This window comes from Podarcis erhardii, assembly GCF_964252035.2.
Source record: "Podarcis erhardii genome assembly, chromosome: W".
NCBI lineage: Eukaryota > Metazoa > Chordata > Lepidosauria > Squamata > Lacertidae > Podarcis > Podarcis erhardii.
The window spans coordinates 13,658,579-13,685,207 of record NC_138506.1 but is presented as its reverse complement, the minus strand read 5'-3'; the positions used below and the strand labels follow the sequence as shown (position 1 = coordinate 13,685,207).

The window sequence follows — 26,629 nt, the reverse complement described above, 5'->3', positions numbered from 1 at the left end:
ATGAAAAATTTAATACAAGAAATCGAACTTGGCAAACGAACTTGGCAAAAATCTTTGCAAAGGAATAAATGTCATTTATAAATGTCATTTATTCGGAACCATTGGCTAAAATAATGATCAATGGTAAAATCACGGATGAGTGTAAAATAAGTAAGGGAACTTGGCAAGGATGTCCATTGTCACCACTGATATTTATCCTAGTGATGGAGGTTCTGAATATTCCGATACGAGAAGAGCAGCTTGTTAAAGGTATTACACTGGGGAATAAAGCATACAAACTAAAGGCTTTTGCCGACAACCTACTTATTATGACTGAAAATCCTAAAGAAAGTTTGACAAGTGTGTTAGAACTGATTAAGAATTTCGGACAAGTGGCAGGATTTAAATTGAATACCATTAAAACAAAACTGTTGGTTAAAAATGTACAAACACAGGAAAAGGAAGACTTAGAAAAAACATTGGGCCTGAAGATATGCAATAAAGCAAAGTATTTAGGTATTTGGATTGCCCCCCAAAATATAAATTTATTCCAGGACAATTATATGAAAACTTGGTCAGAGATCAAAAGGAATCTTGAGATTTGGAGCAGGTTGAAACTTTCATTTCTGGGTAGGATTTCCGTTATAAAGATGAATGTGCACCCCAAACTAATATTTTTATTCCAAATGATTCCGATACTGGGTGGAGCAGACTGTCTCAAGAATTGGCAAAAACAGATTTCTAAATTTTTATGGCAAGGGAAAAGACCCAGAATTAAACATTTAATTCTAATTGATATAAAAGACAGAGGAGGCTTCTCCCTGCTCGACCTGAAATTATATTATGTAGCAGCCTGCTTTACCTGCTTAAAAGAGTGGTGTACGTTGCAAGACCTGGACCTCTTAGACCTGGAGGGTTTTGATAATTGATGGGGATGGCATACTTGGCGTATGGGAAAGCTAAAGTTCATTTTTAAAAAAAATCGAATCATATTGACAGGAAATCGTTATGTACTGTCTGGGAGAAATATAAGAACTTGTTAGAGCCCAAAGTCCCCTGGTGGATCTCACTAATAGAGGTGTGTGCAGTGAAGAGAAAAAATACCCAGGGAGCTTAGCCAACATATAAAGTACTCATAAAGGAAGAAGATAACCAATTGAAGCTAAAAAATTTCGAGGAAATAAGGGAATACATATCTGATTGGTTTCAATACCACCAATTATTTGAGACATTTAAAACCGGTAAACTGAAGGGTTTTGCCACAGAGATTTCCAGATTTGAATCTGATTTGGTGAATTCCAAAATTAAAACACTTTGGAAAGTATACCAACTCCTCCTTGACTGGGAAGTCGAGGAGGAGGTCACACTGGCTATGGTTATCGCAAGACTTTGGGTACACAATAATCATGACGCAATGGGAAAAATTGTGGAAAACAAATTGGAAATTCACAGCTTACTACTCTTTGAGAGAGAATTTCCTAAAAATGAAACACCGATGGTATTTAACCCCTTGGAAACATTCCAAAATGTATAAAAGTGTCCCAAGCAACTGCTGGAGGTGTAAAGAAAAGCCAGGTACTCTGTTTCATATGTGGTGGCAGTGCAAGGAAATTAAGGTGTTTTGGGAGGATATCCATTTAGAATTGGAAAAAAATGTTTAAAATATCCTTTAATAAAAAACCAGAAGCCAGCCTTTTGGGAATTACAGATTTGGACATTCCCAAAAAGGTAAGAGGGCTTTTCTATATGCCACGGTCACATCAAGAGTTCTTATTGAGGCAAACTGGAAGAGTGATAAATTTCCTTCAAGGTTTGAATGGATTTAGAAACTGGCTGAATTTGTGGAATTAGATAGCTTGTTTGATAAAATACAAACCAAACCAAACAAGGTATTTGTTTCAAAATAGGAAGTCTTTAAAATCTATTTGAAAAATAATTATTGTAGTTTAAACTCTGTCACAGCATTTGAATAATATCAGTAGCAGTTTCAAGTATGATGTATGACCTAAGATAGATTAAAATTTAATAAATTTTAATAATATCTTGTTCTGTTTCGGCAGCAAGCCAATGGTGAGTAACTGAAGTAAGGAGTGGACTGTAGAAAAAGACCATTTTTATTTTACTGTTTTGAGACTATTATTTGAGATATATATATATATATATATATATATATATTTCTTTTTCTTTTTGCTTTGTGTTGATGTATATGGATATTTGTCTTTTGGTTGGTGTGGTAAAGTGAATAAAAAACAAAAAAAACAAAAGCATGATTCCCCTCTTTATTTTGCCTTAAAAAAAATAAAGTTGAAAAACTGAAAGGTGGCAATATGAAGAAACCTATATGTAAAGTTGCTATTAATAATACATTTATTTATTTGTGGACATGTACAGAATGGCATGTTTTGTATTTAAAATGTTGGGTTATATTGTGGAAAGAACAGGGTGGGGGACCTTTTCAGATCATTGTCAAAGTAACTAGTGTTTGGTGATTGGTTTACCTAAGGTTGTGTGTTCTGCATTTGTGCCCTAAAAGCCAGAGATGAAGAAGCTGTGATCCTCCAGATGTAGTCCCCTGGCCATTGGTCATATTGGGCTGATGGGAATTGGAAGTCCATCATCATTTGGAGGCCCACAGGTTCTCCATCCCTGATATAAGCCCTGAAGAAGCTGGAATGGGAGGTGAAATCAGCAAAGCCAGAGTCAGATTTTTCTTTAAAAAATATATTCAAAGGCATAATCCAAAGTTCTCCACTTGGGCAGGGGTGGAGGAGTGTGCCAGAGTCCTGTTAATTTTAAAAGAGCTATAGCACTGACATAATGCTCCCACTGAAATCAGTGGGCCTTAAATATGTTCAACTGTGCCACAACAGCTGTGATTTTTAACCTACAAGTCTATAAAGATAGCTCTGATGCCACATTTTTGTGGGAGGGGGTTGAGGGAGTATGTCACACCTCTGTATTATCAGGATTATGCAAAGATAGACAAGCTTGTTTTAATTTTTGTATTTCATATTATAGAGGACAGGAAGCCCAGTGTCCTCCAGATGTTGTTGAACTTCAGTTCCCATGAGTTCTAGCCAGCATGTTTAACAGGTGATGAGAGTTGTAGACCTGCAACATCAGGTGCAAAGCCACAGGTTCTCTACCCTGTCATAAGAAGATCTAGGATCTGTAATTCTTTGGCATGGAATTTATTTTTTAGTGTGTGTGTGTTGCAGAACTTGCAGGATTTGGGGTTTTACCTTGAAGTGGTTAGGCTTCTGCTTTCCAAAACTGATGAAGTCATTGAATAAATTAAGGCATTTTCCATCACCTTTTGACACTAACATGAAATCCGGAGGAGTGGTTTTCTTCTACTGCTATTGATCAGTGAAGTACTAAAAAAAAACAACTCTGGGGGCTGATTCGCTTGTTTCTATATGTAGCCTCCCAATACTCATTTTCTTCTTCTGCATCTTTTGTGTACATGTGCTTGTATATCATGTGGAGAGCAACAAGTAAAAGGTTCTGCCTTGCTACAGTAGCATGTGGTGTGTATGTGTGTGTGAGAAATTTTAATTTCCCTTTTTTCTCACTCCAAAACTAGGCTTTGTGGAAAAGGCCCTTCCCTTCAGCAGCACGAGCCCTTAAGGAACATGTAGGCTTGTTAAGGATCTAAGAAACTACTACCTCTTCCAACCCTCTATTCCCAGGGTTTCCCAAACTTGGGTCTCCAGCTGCTTTTGGACTACAATTCCTGTCATCCCAGACTACTGGTCCTACTAACTTCCATAGCCAAGAACAATAAGCTGGTTTACTAATAAGCCTGCATAACTTTTGTATATGCATAAAAATAATTTTAGCTTATGCACAAAGATCATTGCAGGTGCTATCCAAGAAGAGGCATCCATCCCACCCCCAATGATAGTTGAGGGAAAGTGGAATGCCTATTCTGATATTTGTACCAAGAGATTAAATCTACTGCCCAATTTAGTCAGAAGAACCATTTCAATCATAGAATTGTAGAGTTCGAAGGGACCCCCTGGGTCATCTAGTCCAAAATCTAGTTCCCGCTGCACACATGCATACACAGTTTTGCTTGTCAGTTGCCAATGTAAAAAGTTACTGCAGCATTTACAGAGGAAGCTGGGAAATGTACAGCCCTAAGGAACTGCTGAAGGTGGCATAGAATGCGTTCAGCAATTAAGAACCAGATGCATGGAAGGAGTACTCCAGTGACCATTAATGAACTGCAACAGGGGACAACCACCCTACTTAACCTTGTATCTGGTTAAGAAGCAAGAGACACTTACTAAAGCCTTATAGAGCTCATTGGATTTTTCACTTTTGTTTGCTCAGTAGCATGCAGGGCACCACTTGTGAGAGGAGTGTCATGAATTTCGCTCGTAAGATACCATGTAAGGCAGAGATCCTGTTGGACTCTAATATTCTTGGGTTTGTGTGCTGCAACCACCTTCTTCAGATCCCACCAGATTTTTTCTATGGGGTTCAAGTCAGGTGACTGTGATGGCCGCTATAGAACCTTCCAGGACTACTTCTGCAACCCACCCTTGGTGAAATTTGAGGTATGCTTGGGATCACTGTCTTGTTGGAAAATCCAAAGACGCCTAAACTTCAGCTTACTCACAGATGGCATGACATTTCTGTGGGAATGTTGTGGACAGTAGGAGAGGATATATTGATTAAATATTATCCTTCCTCACTCATGCTAGTGAGTGATATAGATAGATAGATAGATAGATAGATAGATAGATAGATAGATAGATATCTCAGAGCTCATTCACCTTCACACGGCAGAAAGCTAGTTTGCAGATTCATTTGAATCTAGTTAAGCAATCCAATTTGGCATGCCCAGATTGGAGTATATTCCTGGTAAGACCCCTTTGTTCCCTCTTAAAAAGAAATAAAAGACACAAATCTTTTCCTTATGAGTAATGTAGTTTACTCACGTTCAGTTCACAGTATGATCCCTGAAGGCAGCCTTTAGCTTGTAGTTACAGATACAGTGTGGCTTACATCCTTGTAAGGATGGGCCGATGTGCTGCTGGCACAGAGCCAGCAGACAGCATCAGGAGCAGTGGCCAAAATGGAAGAGAGTGGCAAAAGAGAGGAGGGATGGCTGCATGACTGGCCCCTTTGTAGAGTCTGCAAGGGTCACATCCACCTACCTGGTCACATGCAGGTGGAAGGATATTCCAGACCAGGTGTAACAAGAAATTCTACCTTGGCTGGAATAACACCCCCTGTCTGTGTCCACTCTAGGGAAACAAGGAATGTTGTATTTGCCTGCTCCAATGGATCACACACACACCCGTTTCCTCCTAGGCTATTCCAATACTTCAGTGAATCCATCCTGTCTTCCACACGCTGCAAGTTTCCAGTGCCAGAGGATGGAAAGCAGCCCCAGAGCGTCATCGAGTCACCACCATGCTTCACTGTAGGCAGTGTGTTCTTTTCAGCGTATGTTTCATTCCTCTTCCTCCAGACATAGTGCTGATCCATGGGGCCAAAAAGTTCCAATTTTGTTTCATTGCTCCACAGAACAGAATCCCAAAACTTTTGTGGCTTATGTATATGATTTTGAACATATTGGAGCCAACCTTTCTTGTGCTTTTGGGTCAGTATTGTGTACATCTTGGGAGTTCTGGCATGGAAACCCCCTGCATTTACTATGAGCTTTACTGTGCTCACTGAAACCTCAGTGCCTGCTGCCACCAAGTCTTGCTGCAGCTCTTTTGTAGTCACTGAGGGTTTTTCCCAGCCTACCATCTCAGAAATCTGGTTGCTGTCGCAGATAGCTTCCTTTTTCTGCCCCATCTAAGTAGTGTGACCACTGTTCCTTTAACTTTGAACCTCCAAACTATGCTTCCAACAGTGTCTCTAGGAACATTCAGCACCTTCACTATTGTTTTGTATCCTGCTCTTTGTTTGTGAAGGCCAATGATCTCTTCTCTGACCTTCTTGGACCATTCTCTTGACTTAACCATATTCATAGCTGGCAACGTTTCCCTTTTTTAAAGGGAAATTCCCTTATTCCGAATAGAATTCCTCACAAGAAAAGGGAAAAGTTGACAGCTATGGCCATATTTCTAACTTGCAGCCAAATTTGACACTCCACAACCCCCTAGGCCAGCTCTGGTATTTCATGTGTTGCAGCTCAAGCACACCTGGTGCAACTAATAAAGCCCTTAATTAGTTGCATCAGGTGTGCTTGAGACAACACCTGTTGTATTCATGCTGTTGTGAGGGATTCTATTTAGGGGATTCAATAATAGTGAGGCTGGAGAAGCCCATATAACAGGCATAGGCAAACTCGGCCCTCCAGACGTTTTGGGACTACAATTCTCATCATCCCTGACCACTGGTCCTGTTAGCTAGGGATGATGGGAGTTGTAGTCCCTAAACATCTGGAGAGCCGAGTTTGCCTATGCCTGCCATATAAGTTGCAATTTCAGCTGAATTTGGGGAAACCACTTGAAGCATCCGTTGTGTTGAGCTATTTGCTCATATCAAAATTTACAGACTTTCAGCTGTTTGCAAATAAACCTGATTTGCAATGGGGGTTGAATAATTTCAATTGCATATGGAAGGTAAGCTGCTTCAGACTGTTTCTATAATATAAGCTCCCCAAGCAGGTGAAGCCAGCTTGAAGAAGGGCAACTAGCAGCAGCATTATTATTTCCAGAACATTTACCAGAATAAAAATAGTGATAGGTATTTTGCCGCCTTCGACAATAAGCACTTTAAGATTATACATTTATTTACAAGTAATTGTAAAATGTTTTGTATGTGGGTTAATTGTGTGAAGTTGAATTAATATATACACAGAAGACACTGGAAGAGCAGACAAACACATTGATCAGTCTCCTCTGACACTGCTGCTTAAAGTATCTAAAATGTAGAAACTGAGCTTACAAAACTGCTTTTCCAAAGGTTGAACAACTTGATAAGGGAGGTGAGAGATTGAAAAATGCAGTAATAGCACTTGTGACCTCCTTACTGTTTTTTTAAAACAGAAAGCAAAGCAGTAGCATCTTATTTTCTCTAGTAAGAGACAGAAGGATTAGTTATACAGGTGAAACTCGGAAAATTATAATATCTTGGAAAAGTTCTTTTATTTCAGTAATTCAACTTAAAAGGTGAAACTAATATATGAGATAGACTCATGACATGCAAAGTGAGATCTGTCAAGCCTTTATTTGTTATAATTGTGACATTATGGCGTACAGCTGATGAAAACCTCAAATTAACCATCTCAGAAAATTAGATTATTAAATGAAATCAGCAAAACAAGGATTGCAAATAGAGCAATATTGGACCTCTGAGAAGTAGAAGCATGCATATGTACTCAGTACTTGGTTTGGGCCCCTTTTGCATCAATTACTGCCTCAATGCGGCGTGGCATGGATGCTATCAGCCTGTGGCACTGCTGAGGTGTTATGGAAGACCAGGATGCTTCAGTAGCAGCCTTCAGCTCTTCTACATTGCTCAGTCTCATGTCTCTCATCTTCCTCTGTGGTACCTCTGGTTACATACTTAATACTGGTTACATACTGGTTACATTCATTCTGGAGGTCTGTTCTTAACCTGAACCTGTTCTTAACCTGAAGCATCACTTTAGCTAATGGGGCCTCCCACTGCTGCCATCGCACGATTTCTGTTCTCATCCTGAAGCAAAGTTCTTAACCTGAGGTACTATTTCAGGGTTAGCAGAGTCTGTAACCTGAAGCGTATGTAACCCGAGGTACCACTGTATTAGTTTCACCTTTTAAGTTGAATTACTGAAATAAATGAACTTTTCCACGATATTATAATTTTCCGAGTTTCACCTGTAGAAAGGGAAACAAGCACTTTGATTTTTCTCTCATTCTTTGCGCGCCACAAAGTTATTGTCAACCCCTGTCCCATAGGTAAAGGTAAAGGTACCCCTGCCCGTACAGGCCAGTCATGTCCGACTCTGGGGTTGCGCGCCCATCTCGCTTAAGAGGCCGGAGGCCAGCGCTGTCCGAAGACACTTCCGGGTCACGTGGCCAGCGTGACATGCTGCATCTGGCGAGCCAGCGCAGCACATGGAAACGCCGTTTACCTTCCCGCTAGTAAGCGGTCTCTATTTATCTACTTGCACCCGGGGGTGCTTTCGAACTGCTAGGTTGGCAGGCGCTGGGACCGAGCAACGGGAGCGCACCCCACCGTGGGGATTTGAACCGCCAACCTGACGATCGGCAGGTCCTAGGCGCTGAGGTTTTACCCACAGCGCCACCCGCGTCCCTAGCAATCTTCAAAAAGCCTTGAAAACTACTAAGCAGTTCGGATATTCTTAAAAGAAAGGATACCTAGCACTTCCTTAGATATGTTGCCACACTACAATGATAAATCACTTTGCACATGACCCACAGAGCAAACTGTCACCTCCTTCCCTCACCTCTGATGAGCTTAAAATAATAGCCCATTTTGCAATTTGAAATGCTTTCATCACATTGCTGAACAGAAAAAAGGAAGAATGAGAAAACAGTAGGGAAAAGTTAGTTCTTCACACAGTACTTACAGATGCATTGAAGTTGATACAAGCAGTTAAATGACCAGCCTAGACAGATCAGCACTTGAGTCACAGTTAAAAATGTATATTGTAGATAAACATTCTTTTTAAAAAATCTAGCTACATTGTGTATAACACAATTACAATTAAAATATTAGTGTAGAATAGAGCAGGCATGTCCAACAGGTAGATCGTGGGGTGTTCCTGGCAGATCTCTGGCCCCTCAGCGATCTCCTTAAAAAGAAGCAAAAAAAGCAAAAAAACAACAACCCCAACCACAACTTTGGCTTCCTGAAAAAAGTTCAACAATTATGGGTAGATAACTGCTAGTCTTTTTACGACAATGAGTAGATCACTGACAGATTTTTTTATAATGTGAGCAGATTGCAGTCTATTGGGAGTTGGATGTCCTGCACTAGAGAAATGCACAATACTGCCCTAATATGAGGTGGTAGATCACAGAAAGTGGAATTCAGCCTTATTAAGTCTTTTACAAGTAACCCAAGTACAGTACATTTGACCTCATGGGGGAGGGGTTGCTTTCTGTTGTCCAAGGAGAAAGAAGCTTCAGTAAGGTTGAGTGGCAACAGCACAACAGCTATTTTGCTTTTTAAAGTAAATGCAGTGATGAGTAAATGCAGGAGAACAACTCAGACACTTCATACATACGCATCATCCAGGGTCAACAGTCACACCAACTCTGCTCTACTATTGCAGAAACCCGTTTTTCATATTCCCGCTTATTCTCTTGGTATAGCTGAGCTGCCTGGCTGTTTGCAGGACTGTTTGGATTAGGCTCATCCAGTAAAGACTGTTTTGAGAAGAAAAAGATGGATCAGGCTTCATAATGAGGTTTCAAACAAAGCAAGCAAAATGGTTAATTCAACATATCAAAACTTGACAGATGTACCATGTATATTAGGAACGTTTTTTGGATATTTCAGGTCCCCTGCTTAGCCTGCACCTATCCCATTGTTTTTAACACAATGACATGCACTCTCCACATGTACAAGTTACACAATTAACAATTATCTTTGTTCCAACAGCAAAGCTTAATGTGTGCAATGAGCCACTCCTTTAAGCCTACATAACTATGCTCAGAATCAGTTCTGATGGGAGAACAGTCCATTAGAGAACCGTCCAAGGCTTTTGGCCTTGTGAACACCCTACCAGCAGACATCTTGCATGGGCTTCAAGCGACAGTTTGAAGGTGGATGACTTCTGAACATTTTCAAAAGTGCAAAAAGGAAGGGGAGGAGAAAGCACACTCCCAAGACTGTAAGAATATGCTTCTGCTACACCAAATACGCAAAAGGTAATCATCACCACTAGAAAAATGTAGTGATGCAGTGCTTCTGAAATGTATAGCTGCTTCAGTTTGTGAAGCCATTTTGTTAATCTTTTTGGGCAAGTCACAGAGTGGGGATGCAATGTATCACTAATTCAATTGGGGGGGAGTCTTCTTTGAAGTGCTTTTAACACTTTAGGCCCTTCCCAGTTGTTTAGTCAGTAGTGTTTCAGTTATTTTGTATTTTACCCACATTGTATGTACATTTATAGAATCACAATCATAGAATTGTAGAGTTGGAAGGGACCATGAGGATCATCTAGTCCAACCCCCTGTAGTTATACTATTGCATTTTATAATTAACAGAAATAAAAGGATGGGTCTTAAATAATGATGATGGAATCACATGGTAGATAGTTCACCAGATAGTTGTGTTTCTGCTTTCATGGTTATTACAGAAACTAAATCCCTGATGTTACCTGTATGGATGTTAAGATGGATGATACATCATAGGTAGGACTCCAACGGTTCTGAAGAATATCCAGACATATACTACCATCTGCATAGACTACAAAAGGAAATTAATGGGTTTCATAACAAGAGCCAGTGCCCTGCAAGTTTCTCTTGCCAGGTTGTCACTCACAGTTCATTGTCAGCATTTATTGAATAACTAACTAAAGTCACACACAGAGTAAGTGTCTGAAGCTTGTTCCTCATCTGATTTCCACAAGTTATGAAACAGGCCCCTGGTGAACTGAATCTGTAAACTGCACCTTGCTCCACCAACACATCCTCCTTTCTGACCTCACAACTATGTTTATGAAGATGTTCACAGCATGGTATTTCAAGCAAGGATTAAGCACCAGGAACACATTTCCTTTCTAAGATCTATGCAAGTCTAATGCAAGTCTAATGTGAACTTTGCAATATAGGCTTTAGAATTCTTCATAAAGTGGGGAGAGGAGAGGATATAAATGTAGGATGAGAAAATCCACTGAAAATAAAGCTATTAAAAACTCATATACAAAAGCATTAGCATCTATAGGAGTACTAGAAATCTAATTGGTTACACTTGGCTAGTGACAAGAAAAGTTTGTTTACTATAGGGTTCCATCAGAAGTCATACAACCAAAATATCAGAAGCAGACGAGATCTAGGATTATAAGAACCCAAACAACGAACTAGTACTGCTACTAAGTAGATTTGGTTTCATTTAGAAGTTTTCCTCTTGCCTTTAAAATTAAAGGATTCTACACCTCAGTGATCAGGGGAGTCACTGGGGAAATCACCCTATTCTGCTAGAAATTTAAAAGGCCATGTAGAATGGATTCTCAGCAACATTTAGCATATATTTATATGACTGCAATTCCCTTAAATCATCAGTATCCAGTCCATTTCCATGACTATTGCTGTAGTTAAAGACACAAACCACTCCATTTTAGATGGTACATACCATTTGGATGAAACATCTTAGAAACAAATCTAACAGTAGGTGGCTTGTTTGGATATTCTTCTGTGAATTCTATGGTAAGCTTGAAAGTTCCTGCAATTGAAAGAGGCAAGGCCTAATTATCTTGTTCACAGATTGAAACTTCCCCTGTACCTGTTGTGCAGATGCTCCAGCAGTTTCACGGAATTCCCTAGGTATAGGAGATTCAATTATTACATAGTCTGCTATTCCACTGACAACAGTGGGCCAGCCAGATGCCTCTAGGAAGCTCACAGGCCGCTGCCACTGCCACCACAATTACAAGGCCTTGCAGCCCATCATTGCTTTTGCCACTGCCGCAAGGCCTTGCAGGCCACCACAAGGCCTCGCAGGCTTCTGCTACCACCGCCCACTGCCGTGGCAAGGCTTCATAGGCTGCTGATTATTGCGCCACTGCTGCCAGGTGGCTGCCGCTTCTGCTGCCTAGCAGGCCTGCTGGCAGTCCCAGATTATTTGTATTCACTATGACTCATCACCGTACTTTGGATTGTCCTGAATACCACCGTTTGGTAGTGAAGCCCAAACCCAAGTGTCTCATTTGGATGCATTTTGGCTTGCCTGCTGCTGAAAGTGACCATTAGGTGATTGATAAAATCATCATTTATCCGTTTCAGAACCTTAAGTAGTAGCAGTTGCCAGTGATATACCACAATATTGAAAACTAGTTATCACCCAGTCCTACACCTGACCTTCCTGCTGCTTGGAAGGAAGCAGCCAGCCCATCTCACTTGGGGGAGGCAAAACAGTATTTGGAAAGCAGCAACCAGTAATCACCATACACAGGGACAGGACTTCTCAAATTGCTTGCAATTGTACTGCTACCTGGAGTTTTGAAGGCTGTTCACAATATATTGCTGGGTCAAATATAATGAAACTGTTATTGCGATGTGGGCTTCAAACTGGTTTTGAACAATGTATAGATAGACCACATGATCAGAACAACCAGGGAGGTGAATGAAGTTGACAGCAAAGTGCTAGAAAGGGGATTGAGGAGAAGACTACAATTGTCAAAATGGGAGGGAATGAACCAGTGTTTTTATCCAAAGGAAAGAGAAAAGGGACCATGTATTTGAAACACTCTCTATTTATGGAGATAGCCATCCTTGATAACCGGTGATCAAAGATATATTGCCTCTGAACACGTATGATACACTGTTACCTTAAGCAGACTTCGTTTATAAGAAGAAATTCAAATAGGTTCTTAAGTAAAGGGCACTATTTACACAGTAAGCCTAGTCACCACTTACAAGGCAAAATGCTTAACTGCAGCTGGCTGTGTTTTAGCCAAGAGAGAGCAAGGACAGCTGATCCATGGAATCCTGGGAGTCGTTAATATATGGATTACATCCACCTTCTGTTCACTGAAAACATTTTTTAGTTTTGTTTTAATACTTACCATCTTCAAATGGGGTTCCCTCAGGCCTGAAAGAAGAGAAAGCATATCAGCACCTCACATGTTGTTTGCCAAAGTTAGTTTACTGTTGAACTGGCAGTCAGCCTTTACAGAATGACATACAGTGGTACCTCAGTTGCCAAACGTAATCCATTCTGAAAGACCGTTCTACTTCCAAAACGTTCAACAATCGAGGCGCAATGGGTGGTCAGCAAAATCCATGGGGGGAAAATGGAGAAACGTGCCTCAGAAGCTGTTCGATTTCCGAGGCACGTTCGAAAATGGAAGCATTCATTTCCGGGTTGTTGGCATTCGAAAGCCGAAACATTTTACTTCCAAAGCATTTGACAGGCAAGGTTCCACTGTATAGTTGAATTTTGACCCATGCCCAACACAGAAATGGGGGTCAGAGTGAGCAAGCTTTAAGAGTTTCGGGAGAAAAAAACCAAAAGTTTTAGAAATTTCACAATTTCTACATGTGGGTAGTTTTACTTATGTAAATAACTTCTACCAAGCAGTCACCTGCTCCTGTGCTGCTGCCACCTCTAATCCTGCTCTCAACCCAGATGCCATCTGGGTCAAATGGTGGGGATACCACCCCCAAATACTCCATAGCATTGTGTAATTAAAACAGCAGTGCTAAGCAAACTGCACACTGCTCACTGCCCCAGTTTTGCTGTTATTTTAAAAATAAAGGCAGCAGCATGATGGTGCTGCATGGCTCTGGTCTGATGACAACCAATTTGTCACACAGAAAGGTACTCCCAAGGGTCATTTAATCCAACCCCCGGCAACACAGGAATCTCAACTAAAGCATCCCTGACATACGGCTATCCAACCTCTGCTTTAAAATTTCTAGTGAAGGAGAGTTCACCACCTTCTGAGGGAGACCGTTTCACTGTCAAACAGCTCTTACCACCAGAAAGTTCTTCATGATGTTTAGTCAGAATCTCATTTCTTTGCATTTTAATGCATTGGTTTGGGTCCTAGCCTCTGAAGCGGCAGAAAACGAGCTTGCTCCCTCTTCAATGTGACACCCCTTGAGATATTTGAAGACAGCCATTATTGTTCACAGGTGACTGGACATATACTCAACTAAGAAACTTCCTCCCCTGAAACACCAGGACCCAATGGCCTGACAGCTAAATATTAAAAAAACAACTCCAGAACTCTCTGGTGCAGCCACTGAAAGATGTTATGAATGAAACTTTAAAGAACAGTAAAGTACCAGAGGCCTGGACAGAGGCATTCATTACCTTAATCCCAAAGCAAGACGCAGACTTAAAGGTAGGTACCCCTGCCCGTACGGGCCAGTCGTGTCCGACTCTAGCATTGTGCGCCCATCTCACTTAAGAGGCCGGGGGCCAGCGCTGTCCAGGTCACGTGGCCAGCGTGACGAAGCTGCTCTGGCGAGCCAGCACCAGCGCAGCACACGGAAATGCCGTTTACCTTCCCGCTATAAAGCGGTACCTATTTACAGTGGTGCCCCGCAAGACGGAAAACCCGCTAGACGAAAGGGTTTTCCGTTTTGGAGGCGCTTCGCTAAACGAATTTCTCTATGGGGTTGCTTCGCAAGACGAAAAAATCTTGCGAGTTCCCGCGGGGTTTTTCCGCTCCCCCCCCTTTCCTAAGCCGCTAAGCCGCTTATCAGCTGTTCCGCTGATAAGCCGCTTAACAGCTGATCGCTAAAAGCCGCTAGACCGCTAATAGCGCTAATCCGCTAAGCTGTCAATGGGCTTGCTTTGCAAGATGAAAAAACCGCTATACGAAGAGAATCGTGGAACGGATTCTTTTTGTCTTGCGAGGCACCACTGTATCTACTTGCACTTAGGGGTGCTTTCGAACTGCTAGGTGGGCAGGAGCTGGGACCGAAAGACGGGAGCTCACCCCGCCGCGGGGATTCGAACCGCCGACCATACGATCGGCAAATCCTAGGCACTGAGGTTTTACCCACGGTGCCACCCGCGTCCTAAGACGCAGACTTACTTTTGGTTAAAAGCTATAGACCGATCTCTCTATTAAACGATGATTATAAATTATTTGCAAACATCTTGGCCAATAGATTGAAAGGAGTCTTGACAGAAATAATCCATCATGATCAAGCTGGTTTCCTACCAGGACACCAGATGAAGGATAATATAAGGAATATAATTGATGTTATAGAGCACACCTGGAAGTTAGAAATGAGATGGTAATATAAAAGATGAATTTTGAGGAGACCTTTGAGAGAGGTATTGATGCAATATACTCCGATCAACAAGCAACGTTAATTGTGAATAATGTTACAACAGAAAAATGTAAGATATTAAAGGGGACAAGACAAGGCTGTTCCCTGTCACTATTATTGTTTATTTTAGTGCTAGAGGTCCTGGTGAGGAAGATAAGCACAGATGAAACAATTAGAGGAATAACTGTAGGAAATAAAGCATATGAATTAAAAGCATTTGCTGATGACTTTGTGATTACGGTAGAGGACCCAAAAAACTCATTACCAAAGGTATTGGAAAAAATTCAGGACTTTGGACAGGTGTCAGGTTTCAAACTGAATAAAATAAGACTAAGGTTTTATTGAAAAATGTGATGGAGCAATACAAAAAGGAGTTACAACAGATAATGGATTTAAATATACATTAAAAAGTAAAATATCTGTGGAGACAATTGGAAATTGCAGAGTTTGGAGAAAATGAAGGATAAAGTGCGAGACTGGTTACATTACGCTCAGATTAAAGAAGTTTTTAAAAATGACAAAAAGTTAGGGTTCCAGGTGGAGAAATCGAAATTAGAAACAGAATTGTTAGAACCAAAGACTAAGGTACTATCTAGAATGTATAACTTGCTGTTAAAATGGAACACACAAGACGAAATGGTTAAATCGGCTATGATAAAGTGGGCACAGGACATTGGGCACAACATCATGTTTGAGGACTGGGAAAGGTTATGGACCACTGGGTTGAACTTCACCGCATGTAATGCTCTGAAGGAAAATGTAATGAAAATGATATATAGATGGTACATGACCCCAGTTAAACTTGCCAAAATATACCATTCGTCTGATAATAAATGTTGGAAATGTAAAGAAAATGAAGGAACATTCTTTCACCTCTGGTGGACATGCCCTAGGGTGAAGGCCTTCTGGGAAATGATATATAATGAACTGAAAAAGGTATTTAAGTATACCTTTACTAAGAAACCAGAGGCCTTCCTCCTGGGTATTGTCGGCCAGAAGGTGCTAAAGAAGGATCGAACATTTTTTATGTATGCAACAACGGCAGCAAGGATACTCATTGCTAAAAACTGGAAAACTCAAGATCTACCCACACTGGAAGAGTGGCAGGTGCAACTGATGGACTATATGCAACTGGCCGAGATGACTGGCAGAATCCGAGACCTGGGAGAAGAGAGGATTGATGAAGATTGGAAGAAATTTAAGATGTATTTACAAAAACATTGTAACTTGGTTGAATGTTAAGAAGGATGCTAGATTATAAAAAATTGGCCACCACTAAACTAGATTTGAACTCGATGATAAGTGAGATTAAAGAAAACATAAATTTTTTGGAGAATTGCTAGATTATATTTAAATGAGTGGATATAAGACCGTAAACAAGTTGATAATTTGCTTGGAATAACCTTTTAACAATGTAAATGGGAGCGGGAGACGTGAGGGAGTCCAAAGAATTGATGAAATTACGTTGTGTTGGAAGTAAGATTGTTTATTATTTGTGTATTTAGAAATTTAGAATTTAGAATTTAGAATTTGGGGAGAATGAATTTATCGTTATGGGGGAGAATTTCAATGATTAAAATGAATGTATTGTCAAGAATGTTATTTCAATCAATCCCGGTGATAAGCAGTACTGGATGCTTCAAAGAATGGCAAATATATATTTCTAGATTCATCTGGCAAGGGAAGAAACCAAGAATAAAATATAAATTATTATCAGATATGAGAGAGAAGGTTTTGCCCTGCCAGATTTGAGATTATACTATGAGGCATCTTGCATCTGCTGGATCCGGGAATGGATAATATTGAAAAACAGATATATGTTAGATCTAGAAGGACATAATAGATTTGGATGGCATGCATATTTATGGTATGATAAAGTAAAAGTACATAAAGGATTTCAGAATCATATACTAAGAAAATAAATTTTTAAAGTATAAAGTATAAAGAAGTATACAAAGTATAAAGTAGTATAAAAAGTATAAAGTATAAAGAAGTATAAAGATCTATTAGAACAAAAAACACTGTGGTGGCTTTCCCCGTTAGAAGCAATATCTGTGAAGAAAGTGAATATGAGGACTAACTAGCCAACATACAGAGAGCTGTTAACCGAGGTAGAAAACCTACCAGGTAAAATTAAAAGATTTTGATGAGGTGAGAGAACTGGTAATAGACTGGTTACAATACCAACAATTAAATGTTTTTTTAATGGATAAAAAGAATGGTTTTAGTTATGAATGATCAAGATTTCAAAGAGAGATCTTAGAAAATAACTTTAAATTATTGTCAAAAATGTATAATTTGCTCCTGGAAGGGAACACAAAGGATGAACAGGTCAAATCTGTGATGATACAATGGGCGAAGGATGTGGGACATAATATAAAAATGACAGATTGGGAGAGGCTGTGGAAAACACATCTGAATTTATGGCGTGTTCCTCATTGAAAAAAAACTATATGAAAATGATGTATTGGTGGTACTTAACCCCAGTAAAATTAGCAAAAATGTATAGAACAAGTACCAATATGTGCTGGAAATGTAAAGAAATAGAAGGTAACTTTTATCATATGTGGTGGAACTGTAATGTAATCAAAAAATTCTGGGAAATGATATATAATGAAATGAAAAAATGTTTAAAATAACTTTCCCTAAAAAGCCAGAAGCTTTTTTACTAGGAATTATAGGTACCGAGATCCCCAAAGATCAGAGGAAACTGTTCATGTATGCTACAACATCTTGCTAGATCTTGCTAGCTCAGATCTTGCTAGCCCAGAGATGGAAGGAAGAGACAACCCTGACCAAAGAAGAATGGCAAATCAAGTTGATGGACTATGCCGAAATGGCAAAATTAACTGGGAAGCTCAGAAACCAAGAAGACAAGATTCTAAATACACTTGTAATGTAATAGAAAGTACAGATAACCTAGGAAGATAAAAAAATGGAGAAGTATTGATATGCAGTTGAAAATAGAAGAGGACCCATGGATGGGATGGGGGGAAGTCAGGAGATTCAGAGTAATCTTGATATGTGGAATTTGTATGATCTTTTGATGTAAGCTTATTCCTTTTCTTTCTTTCTCTTTTTCTTCTTTCCTCTATTTTGGAAAATCAAATAAAAAATGATATATATATAAATAAACTTCCTCCCCTGTCTAACAGGACATAATATTCAGTGGATTCTGGTTTTTCGCCACATTTGCAGACCACTCTGAAGCTAATGCTTGATCAGGGTTCAAAATTATCGTTGAGCTAGTCGCAAAATGTGACTGCCAAGCAGCCTTTTGCAAGTGGATGGAGATGTCCAGGGGCACCATTTGTGCCTAGCATCTACCCCTGACTGACTGCAGTCTGCTGGTCTGACAGCCACCACTGCAGCAAAAGATCAGTCACCCCATAAAGCTGGGTGACTGATAAGGAGGAGGGAGGTTGCCTGGGGAACAAAGTAGAGCAGAAGAGGGGAAAGGGATGCTGGGGGTAGGAGGAGAGAGAAACACAGAATACACTCATTTTCAGGGTTGTTTTTATACCCCTCCTTATAGAGCACACATACATCCAGGCACACACACCATCAAGCTATTTTGCTAGTCTCTTGCATTTCTCATGCCCTCTGTGTAAAACTAAGGCATTGTTAGTTACTGAAGCTGGGAAGGATTTATTTTTTTGTGGGAAGGAAGATTTTAAGAAGTGCTTCCTCACTTTTTTTGCTGTTGTTTTATTTTGGGAAGATAACGTGCTGCAACTTAAAGCTGCCGGCTCCCTTCAATGTTCCTCAGAGAGAGAGAGAGAGAGAGAGAGAGAATATGCAGGAAGATATGGGCTGCAAGTTAATGAAAGGATGTTCCTCAAGTCACCCCAGGGTGTCACGGCACACTGGTTGAAAACCAATGCTCCAATGTACAGATGAAGCCTGGAGTAATGTGCCCCTGCATTGCTATCAGCTTTTTTAAAGAAGTCTGTTACTCCTAATGGAGTATACTGGATGGTTTTTTTTACTGGTCAACAAAATTAAAAATCCTGGTCACCACCAGTAACAATGTTTGCACACCTTCACTGGCTAATCTACCTACATGTCTGTTGCAAGGATAATCGGGGGAGAAGTGGAATGACTGCCATATGTACCTTCTCAAACTCCTTACACCAGGGGTTGCAACATGGTGCCCACAACAAGCACACATACCGTATTTTTCGCTCTATAGGACGCACTTTTTCCCCTTCAAAAATGAAGGTGAAATGTGTGTGCGTCCTATGGAGCGAAGACGCCATAGCCCCACGACCCTCTCCCGGCTGGAGAGGTGACGCGCGGCTATGGCAGGAGCCTCTTTAGCCGCGCCCCACCTGTCCAGCCGGTAGAGCGCGCGCGGGGCTAAAGAAGCCCCGCTTACCCTCTCCCAGCTGGAGAGGTGACGCGTGACTATGGCAGCAGCCTCTGCGCGCCTTTCCGCTGCTCCCCGACCTGCTCTTTGGGGCTGGTGGTGGGCTTCCCCCCGCCAGCCCCAAAGAGCAAGTCAAAAGGAACCTGAAGCCTGGAGAGCGAGAGGGGTCGGTGCGCACCGACCCCTCTCGCTCTCCAGGCATCCAAGGTAAGCCGCCTGAGGGGGAAAACAAGAGGGGGGAATTCTCCCCCTCTCTGCGCAGCGCCTCCTGCCGCTTCGCTGAAGGGGCGCTGGGCAGAGAGGGGGAGAATTTTTTTTTTCTTGTTCTCCCCCCTCTAAAACAAGGTGCATCCTATTGTCTGGTGCGTCCTATGGTGCAAAAAATACAGTATATGCCTGCAGAAGCCTTTCCTGGAGCCCACATGGTCCTCTCTTTCCAGCTGAAATTAGACTTGGAAAAAAGCATTCTGTTGTACTAAACAGAATAGGTCATGATGGGTGTGTGGTGCCCACAGCAGTTTCACCTGTTTGCACATGTGTCCATAGGCCCAAAAAGGTTGGCGATTCCTGCCTTACAGCAAGAGATTTTTTAAAAAATGTACAACACACCAGAGGCTGCTTATTGGAATTAAAATAAATTTTGTCCAGCACCAGCTCTAGTTTTTGTAAACTCACACAGAAACACAACCCTCTCTGCCTGGATATATGACTTTATAACACTGTTGAGATTTTTTATTTATTTAAAAAAAACACCTTCTGCCATCACTGGACAAAGAGGAAAATACAATTAAGAACAATAGCTGTTACAAACAGTCATCCCTACAAAACTACATGACCTCAGAGGATGAGCAAAACTAATTATAATCATTAAAGCAATAATTTTAATAGCACATAGACCCTACTATGAACATCTTAGAAACAGGAGAGGAGCGAGATGCAGCTACAATTATAATTATTACACTTGTGTCTTTCTTTTTCTTCCCAAAATACAAGCAGTTTTCTACTGTAATAATATTACTATAATAAATACATGTATCAAAGACATATCATTCTGCACTCCTGGAAAGCATAGAAAGATACATATATACCTAACTTTATGAAAAACACTGAATGGGAACAGGCATTTTCATTTTGTGCTCCTAGAAGGAACAGCATGATATAAGTGAAATAAGAATAATAATAGTAAGAAGAGCACACACTGGCAGACACCCCCCCCCCCCCAAGATGCGCGATAAGGATTGCTGATTATTATTCTGAGAGAAACGGAGATCTGGACAATGAGATTACATAGAGTTTTAAACCTCTTTTTCGGATTTATTTGGAAAAGGAAGAACAGGCGATCCAGGCCTGCCTACTCACCCAAATATGACCGCGTTCCACACCATTATGTTGTTCTCCGAGGGAGCCCCACTGACTCCGGCTGGAGGGTCCTCCTGAAGCCTGTTTTGGGAGGGAGGGACGGGAAAAAAGAGACACCCAATTCAGTGGCGGGAGAGAGTATCACCGTCCACCCAATCAGGGCAAACGACGTAACTCTCCATGCATGGGCGCCACTGCCTGCCTTGTGCAAGTAACACAACTCTGTCACTACGCTACCTTTATTAGCGCCATGTTGGATCACCTCACCTCTTCCTTACTTGCTTTCCTCGTTAGCCTCTGGGAAGGGGGGTCCCGACTCAGCGCTTACCTTTTGAAGTCCCGCATGAGGCGCCTCCGGGCGGGCGTGGACATCGCGAGCTCGCGATGTTAAAACACTCATGCACACCGGCCCCCAGGGAAGGTGGGGCGCGGGGCACAAAAGGCAGTGGCAGGTTCCGAGAGGCTCCCTGAGCTGTAACACCTTCTAACACTTCAACAAAGGCGCGGGGCTGACGGCAGGGCGATCAAACAACGCGTCTTAACAATGGTGGAGGCTGCTGGGCAGTTCCAGACCGCACCACTGCCGTTGCGAGGGAGGGGTCTTTGGTAATAGACAAGAGGCTGCGCTAGATTGAGCCAGATCAGGGCAATACCACTAGAGAGAAGCTGAAAGTGATCACACTTAAGAGTGGGCAGTGACGTACACCGAAAGATTCTGGACGATACCAATGGAAAAGGGGAGCATAGCTGTCAACGTTTCCCTTTTTTTAAAGGGGAATTCCCTTATTCCGAATAGGATTCCTCGCAAGAAAAGGGAAAAGTTGACAGCTATGAAGGGGAGGGAGAAACCATCCTGTGTATAAGCCTCTTCTGTAGTACCTGTAGGCTTCGTCTTGGCTGCCCTCCTCCTTATTGATGCATAAGAACATAAGCCCAGCCTGCTTGATCTGGCCAATGGTTCATTGAGTCCAGCATCCTGCTCTCACAGAGGCCAACCAAATGCCTGTGCAAAAACCGGCAAGCAGGATTTGAGCACAAGAGCACTCTCCCCTCCTGCAATTTTCAGCAACTGGTATCATCATCATCAATTAACATTAATAATTTGTATACTTCATCTGAAGATCTCAGGGCGGTTCACAACAGAAAAACACAAAATAAGATTACAAAATACATAACATAACAAAACAAAACCGTAAACCCGCTCCCAGAAACACATTTTTTAAGTCACAGACTGCTAATTAGCCAAAGAGAAACATTTTTGCCTGGCACCTAAATATATGCAATGAAGGTGCCAGGCGAGCTTCCCTGGGGAGAGCATCCCACAAACGGGGAGACACAGCAGAAAAGGCCCATTCTCATGTTGCCACCCCCTAGAACTCTTGTGGAAGAAGCACACAAAGAAGGGCCACTGGTGGTGATTGCAGGGTCTGGGACAGTTTATATGGGGGAAAAGCAGTCCTTGAAGTACTGCAGTCACAAGCCGCTTTGGGCGTTATGGGTCAAAACCAGTACAGTGGTACCTCGGATTACAAACTTAATTCGTTCCGGAGGTCCGTTCTTAACCTGAAACCATTCTTTTTTTTAAATAAAATAATATTTATTCCAGTTTTAAAAATTACAAAAAACCCCCACTAGATTAAGCAAGAAAAAAACAAGACCATGTATACAGACAAGCAAAAAAAACAAAAAAACAAAAAAAACCCAGAAAAATACAAACAATTAAGAAAAAAAAGAAAAAAGAAAAGGAAAAAAAACAAATCAAACCTTCCCATAACTTATTTTCCATTTGCTTATTTCCTTGACCTCCTCACACCTCCCTTTTTTGTATTCTAGTTCAATTAGATATTTCAGCAAATCCTTTCCATCTTTGTTTTTATCCCAATAATTTATCTTAACATACTGTAATTTTACACTCTCTTCTTTCACCAATTAACTATCCATTTTTACTTAATCTTTTATATCATTTCTGCTAAAACCACATAACTTCATTCCAACATCCTTCTAACATTTTAACCTGAAACCATTCTTAACCTGACGTGCCTTTCACTAATGGGGCCTACCGCTGCCACCACACCACCGGCGCACAATTTCCATTCTGATCCTGGGGCAAAGTTCTCAACCCAAGGTACTACTTCTGGGTTAGAGGAGTTTGTAACCCAAAGTGTTTGTAACCCAAAGCATTTGTAACCTGAGGTGCCACTGTAGTTTTAATAGGGACTGGAAACTAATTGGCAGCCGGTGCAGCTGGACCAGAATCAGTGTAATATGCTCAAACTGTCTTGCCCCAGTGAGCAACCTGTGCACCAAATTCTGCAGTAGCTGAAGTTTCCAAACTGTCTTCAGAGGTAGACTTAAGTATAACATACTGCAGTAATCTAACCTAGGAGTTACCAGAGCATATATGATAGTTAGGCTATCCCTGTCCAGATTGTGGTGCAGCTGGACCACCAGTTGAAGTTGATGGAAGGCACTCCACACCACTGAGGCCACCTTGTAGCGCCCTGCTTGTGGTTAACGCTTAGCTGGAATGAAATATTCAACGCAGCAATAGAGAAATTAAAATAATAATTTATTTGTCAGACAAATAAATGAGAGACTCAGTGGTATATGGTTACCAAGCTCTGGCCTGGCCTCCTGCCATTCTGGCCAGCACTTATATTTCCTTAATCCAGCCCCCTTGCTCCTCCTGTGGCTGCCTCTGTCCAATCAGCCTGGTTGAAATTCCTATTGGCTGTTTGCTAGAACCAATCACAAGAGATACACCCATTTCCTCGCCCTTTTATGGAACACAAAGAGCTATATATTGTTACATCTATAAATGACAAATAAGTAGTAATATATCTTACATGTGTCTCAACATGGAATCTTAATTACCAGCTCACCTCTTGCCCTCCTTGCCCTATTGCCTTCCAAAACAAATGGTTAATCTTAAATTTTTATCTTCAACAGATGTCAAGGATCTTGAGTTCACATCAACATTGAAAGATCTCCTTCATTTGATGGTTTCTAAACAAAAAGGCCTGACAACTATATATCAGGAGTGCTCGATGGCGTCTCCTGTCTGGCAGGAGGCTGGGCTCATTTGCCCCTCTGGTCTCCTATTGCAATATGACTCTATGAAATAAGAATCTAGCATTTCTTAAATCCTTTGCATAATTACATTTAAGCCAATATATTTAAGCTAATATATTTCATACATTATCATAGGTAGCCTTTTAAAAGGAATAAGGCCTTTGTAAAGTAAAAAAGGAACTCAGTAAAAAAACAGCTTCAAAAGAAGCCTCTTCAGTTTACACCCCTCCTTTCACAGCCAGCTAGATGCTTCTCCATTGCTCCTGGCCTTAGGAAAATACGGCTCAAGTTTTAATGGGAGGCCCATGGTGTTATTTTACCCATTCCTAATTGTGTTTATCTCTGCTTTTTTTATCTTCTGTAACATGTAGGATCAGTGTCCTCGCTCTCAGCCTGTAATTTCCTTTTTTTTTACGACTTTGAGAATTGTTTTCTGCTATAAATCAGGGGGCCCCTTTCCTAGGAGGAAAAACATTGCCAAGGCCTTTTAGGCAGCTGGTCTTTTGCCTGGCATGAAACATTTGAAAATCTTTAAGCTTATTTTAAAATGCAAGCCCTGATTAAACATATAGAAGCTTTGATAAAAATGCAGGCTTATGATTAGATGCCTCATTCCCCCTTTCAAGCTCAAGGACCTTCATCCCAAGTGTCCTTGATAGCTTGACCTTCATCATATTCCTGAGGTAAAGCTCTGTATAGGGCCATGATATGAGGTAAAGTTTCATTTGAAACCATCTTGCTAATTGTACTTCTAAAACACGAAATGATACATGGCATCATACATAAAACCATTACTACTACTGTCAAGAAAAACAAGCAAGACAATAGTATCCCTTTGAGTCCTGAAACATTAGGTAACCAATTGGTGAGCCATCCCATATCCCATCCTTCCCATGTTTGTACTGGGACATGTGCTATATTCTCCATCTTTGTGGCCAACACACGGATTGCCTCACCATTATCAGAAATGTTAAAGCAACAGGCATTCCCTGTCAAGTTCAAGACTCCACATAGGCCTCCCTGCCTGGCGAGTACATAATCCATTCCCATTTTCAGCTGCAAAATGGCGGCTCTACTTTCATCCAACTGTTGTGCAATAAGTCTCAAACTCTGGGCCGTTGCATTGGTTACAAGTTCCACTACTGCTTGCAATCGAATTATTCTGTTTAGATTATAAATAGGATCCCGTGCCCCTTGTATGAGCTCACCAGGATTCCAGGAGGCAGGATCATAATAGGCTATAATGCGCTCTGGTGGCCAATCATCAGTATCGCTCCAACTTTGAGTACTTCCTCCTGCTATATGAGAAATATCAGCGTTTCTTCGTGTACGCTTGGCCGAACTAGTGGGCATAATCCACATTGGTGGTAATACCCATCCCAAGAAACAAGTCCCACTCCATTTGGAAGGGAGTTTCTTGTATGCCCATTCTCCACATATCCACCACAACCATCGGGTCTGAGGTTTTTGGTACGTGGAGTGCAAAAGGCGAAATATCAAAAGGGGTAGAGAGTTCACAGTGCAGTATGTTAGATTGCCTTTTTCTGTCACAGTTATGTTCCATACCACTTTCCATGCATGAATAAAAGGAGGTGCACAGGGCAAGGTATTCCGAGTTCGATAGGTAGTACCGTTTGCCCAGGTTTGACTATTCTTAATATAATCCCAAGTATAGTGGCAATGGGAGGAGCCTATCATGGTAGGATCAGCTGCATCTGATGATTTATGCACACAGATTTCCCCTTGCACAGGTATAACTCGTATTGGTTTAGTTGAGTTCCATCCGGGGAAATTCTGTACTTCTGTTTGGTGTGGCATTTCGCTTACCATACCAATGGCACTTAATGGTATTGGTAATAAGGGCATACCTCCCTCTGAATCACCTGGCCCAAGAGAGCAAACAAGGCAATTAGTCCTATTTGCAACATTGGCTACCATCTCAGCTAAGCCTACCCACATATTGTGGTCATGGCGGAATCCATATTTAGCAAATTTGGTCAGATTCAAGGACCCTTCCCAAGGGATCAGGATTAATAATAAAATCATGTTGATGCCTAGCATATGCATTCCTTCCACAAAAGATTACCTTATTGTGATAGCAAATAAATATTAGCCCCAATATAATTCCCCCAGTGACAGAAATGGGGAACCACCAAGACCAAAACATATATCCCGAGGATCCCCAATGAGTAATATCCCTTATAATTGTTCCACAAGGGGGCAGTCAATCAATTGTATAAGAGAATCTTCCCGTTCACAGTCGCTGGTTCAGACGCTCCTCAAGCTTCAGGCGTGCGCAGGTCAGCCAGCTTCCAGGTTGTGGCTGAAGCAGGCCGGTCGTCTAAATGTTGCCCGTGACCTAGCCCGTTCCCGGTAGGGCTAGATACAGGGGTTTTTGGAGAGAGTCAGTTTTAAAGGATTAGAGGGGTCACCTTTGCACGTCCAACTGCCTTCAGACTTCTTCAAACGAGAGTGATGAATCTAGGGGGTCACCTCAGCTACCTTCACCGCTGTTGGAGTAGAGAGCAAGACGGTGTAAGGTCCACGCCACTTAGGTGCAAGTGGATCGCGTTTCCACTCTTTCACCCATACGCTATCGCCAGCCTGGAACTGATGAATCGGCTCGGCAATGCTGCACGGCGTGCGCTCGAGGGCCCACCTGTTAAGAGAAACAAAAACACGGGAGAGAGATTGCACTTGTTCCTGTGTCACATGGTCTCCTATTTGTTTAAGGTCAGCTGGAATATCCTGAACAAAGGAGGGCGGCCTCCCATACAGGAGTTGAAAGTTGAAAGTTGAAAGTTGAAAGTAATTTATTACGGTCATAGACCAGAAGAAAAACAAAATACAACGGTAGTTTACAAGGGGAGTAATGGTGTCAATTTAAAAATTATACATAAAAGCAATGCACATATGC

At 41.5% G+C, this 26,629-nt stretch overlaps 1 protein-coding gene and 1 long non-coding RNA gene across 3 annotated transcripts in view; both read right to left on the bottom strand.

The window, feature by feature from the left end:
* LOC309333278 overlaps positions 1–26,629 on the bottom strand; it is a 332,363-nt gene that overhangs the window by 124,414 nt on the left and 181,320 nt on the right. The gene's annotated exons all lie outside the window — the stretch shown is intronic.
* On the bottom strand, positions 8,585–21,584 carry LOC309333241 (ubiquitin-conjugating enzyme E2 A-like). 2 transcript variants are annotated; one of them, XM_081846662.1, is made up of 6 exons: positions 21,520–21,584; positions 20,641–20,721; positions 12,689–12,714; positions 11,257–11,346; positions 10,283–10,371; positions 8,585–9,326 (listed from the first exon to the last, which is right to left on the bottom strand). In XM_081846662.1, exons 1-6 carry the CDS (start codon positions 21,567–21,569, stop codon positions 9,198–9,200), a joined length of 465 nt encoding a protein of 154 aa, XP_081702788.1. In that variant the 5' UTR covers positions 21,570–21,584; the 3' UTR covers positions 8,585–9,197. The 2 variants fall into 2 exon arrangements, with proteins under 2 accessions (XP_081702788.1, XP_081702789.1); XM_081846663.1 differs by lacking the exon at positions 21,520–21,584 and adding an exon at positions 20,969–21,229.

Excerpts from the sequence above, each read along its gene's own strand:
- LOC309333241 (XM_081846662.1), bottom strand. The coding sequence starts at position 21,569 with ATGTTCTTATGCATCAATAAGGAGGAGGGCAGCCAAGACGAAGCCTAC. Across the intron at positions 20,722-21,519 it reads AGCCAAGACGAAGCCTACAG|GCTTCAGGAGGACCCTCCAG; the intron begins GTACTACAGAAG and ends CTCCCAAAACAG. Across the intron at positions 9,327-10,282 it reads CCATCTTAACATCCATACAG|TCTTTACTGGATGAGCCTAA; the intron begins GTAACATCAGGG and ends TTCTCAAAACAG.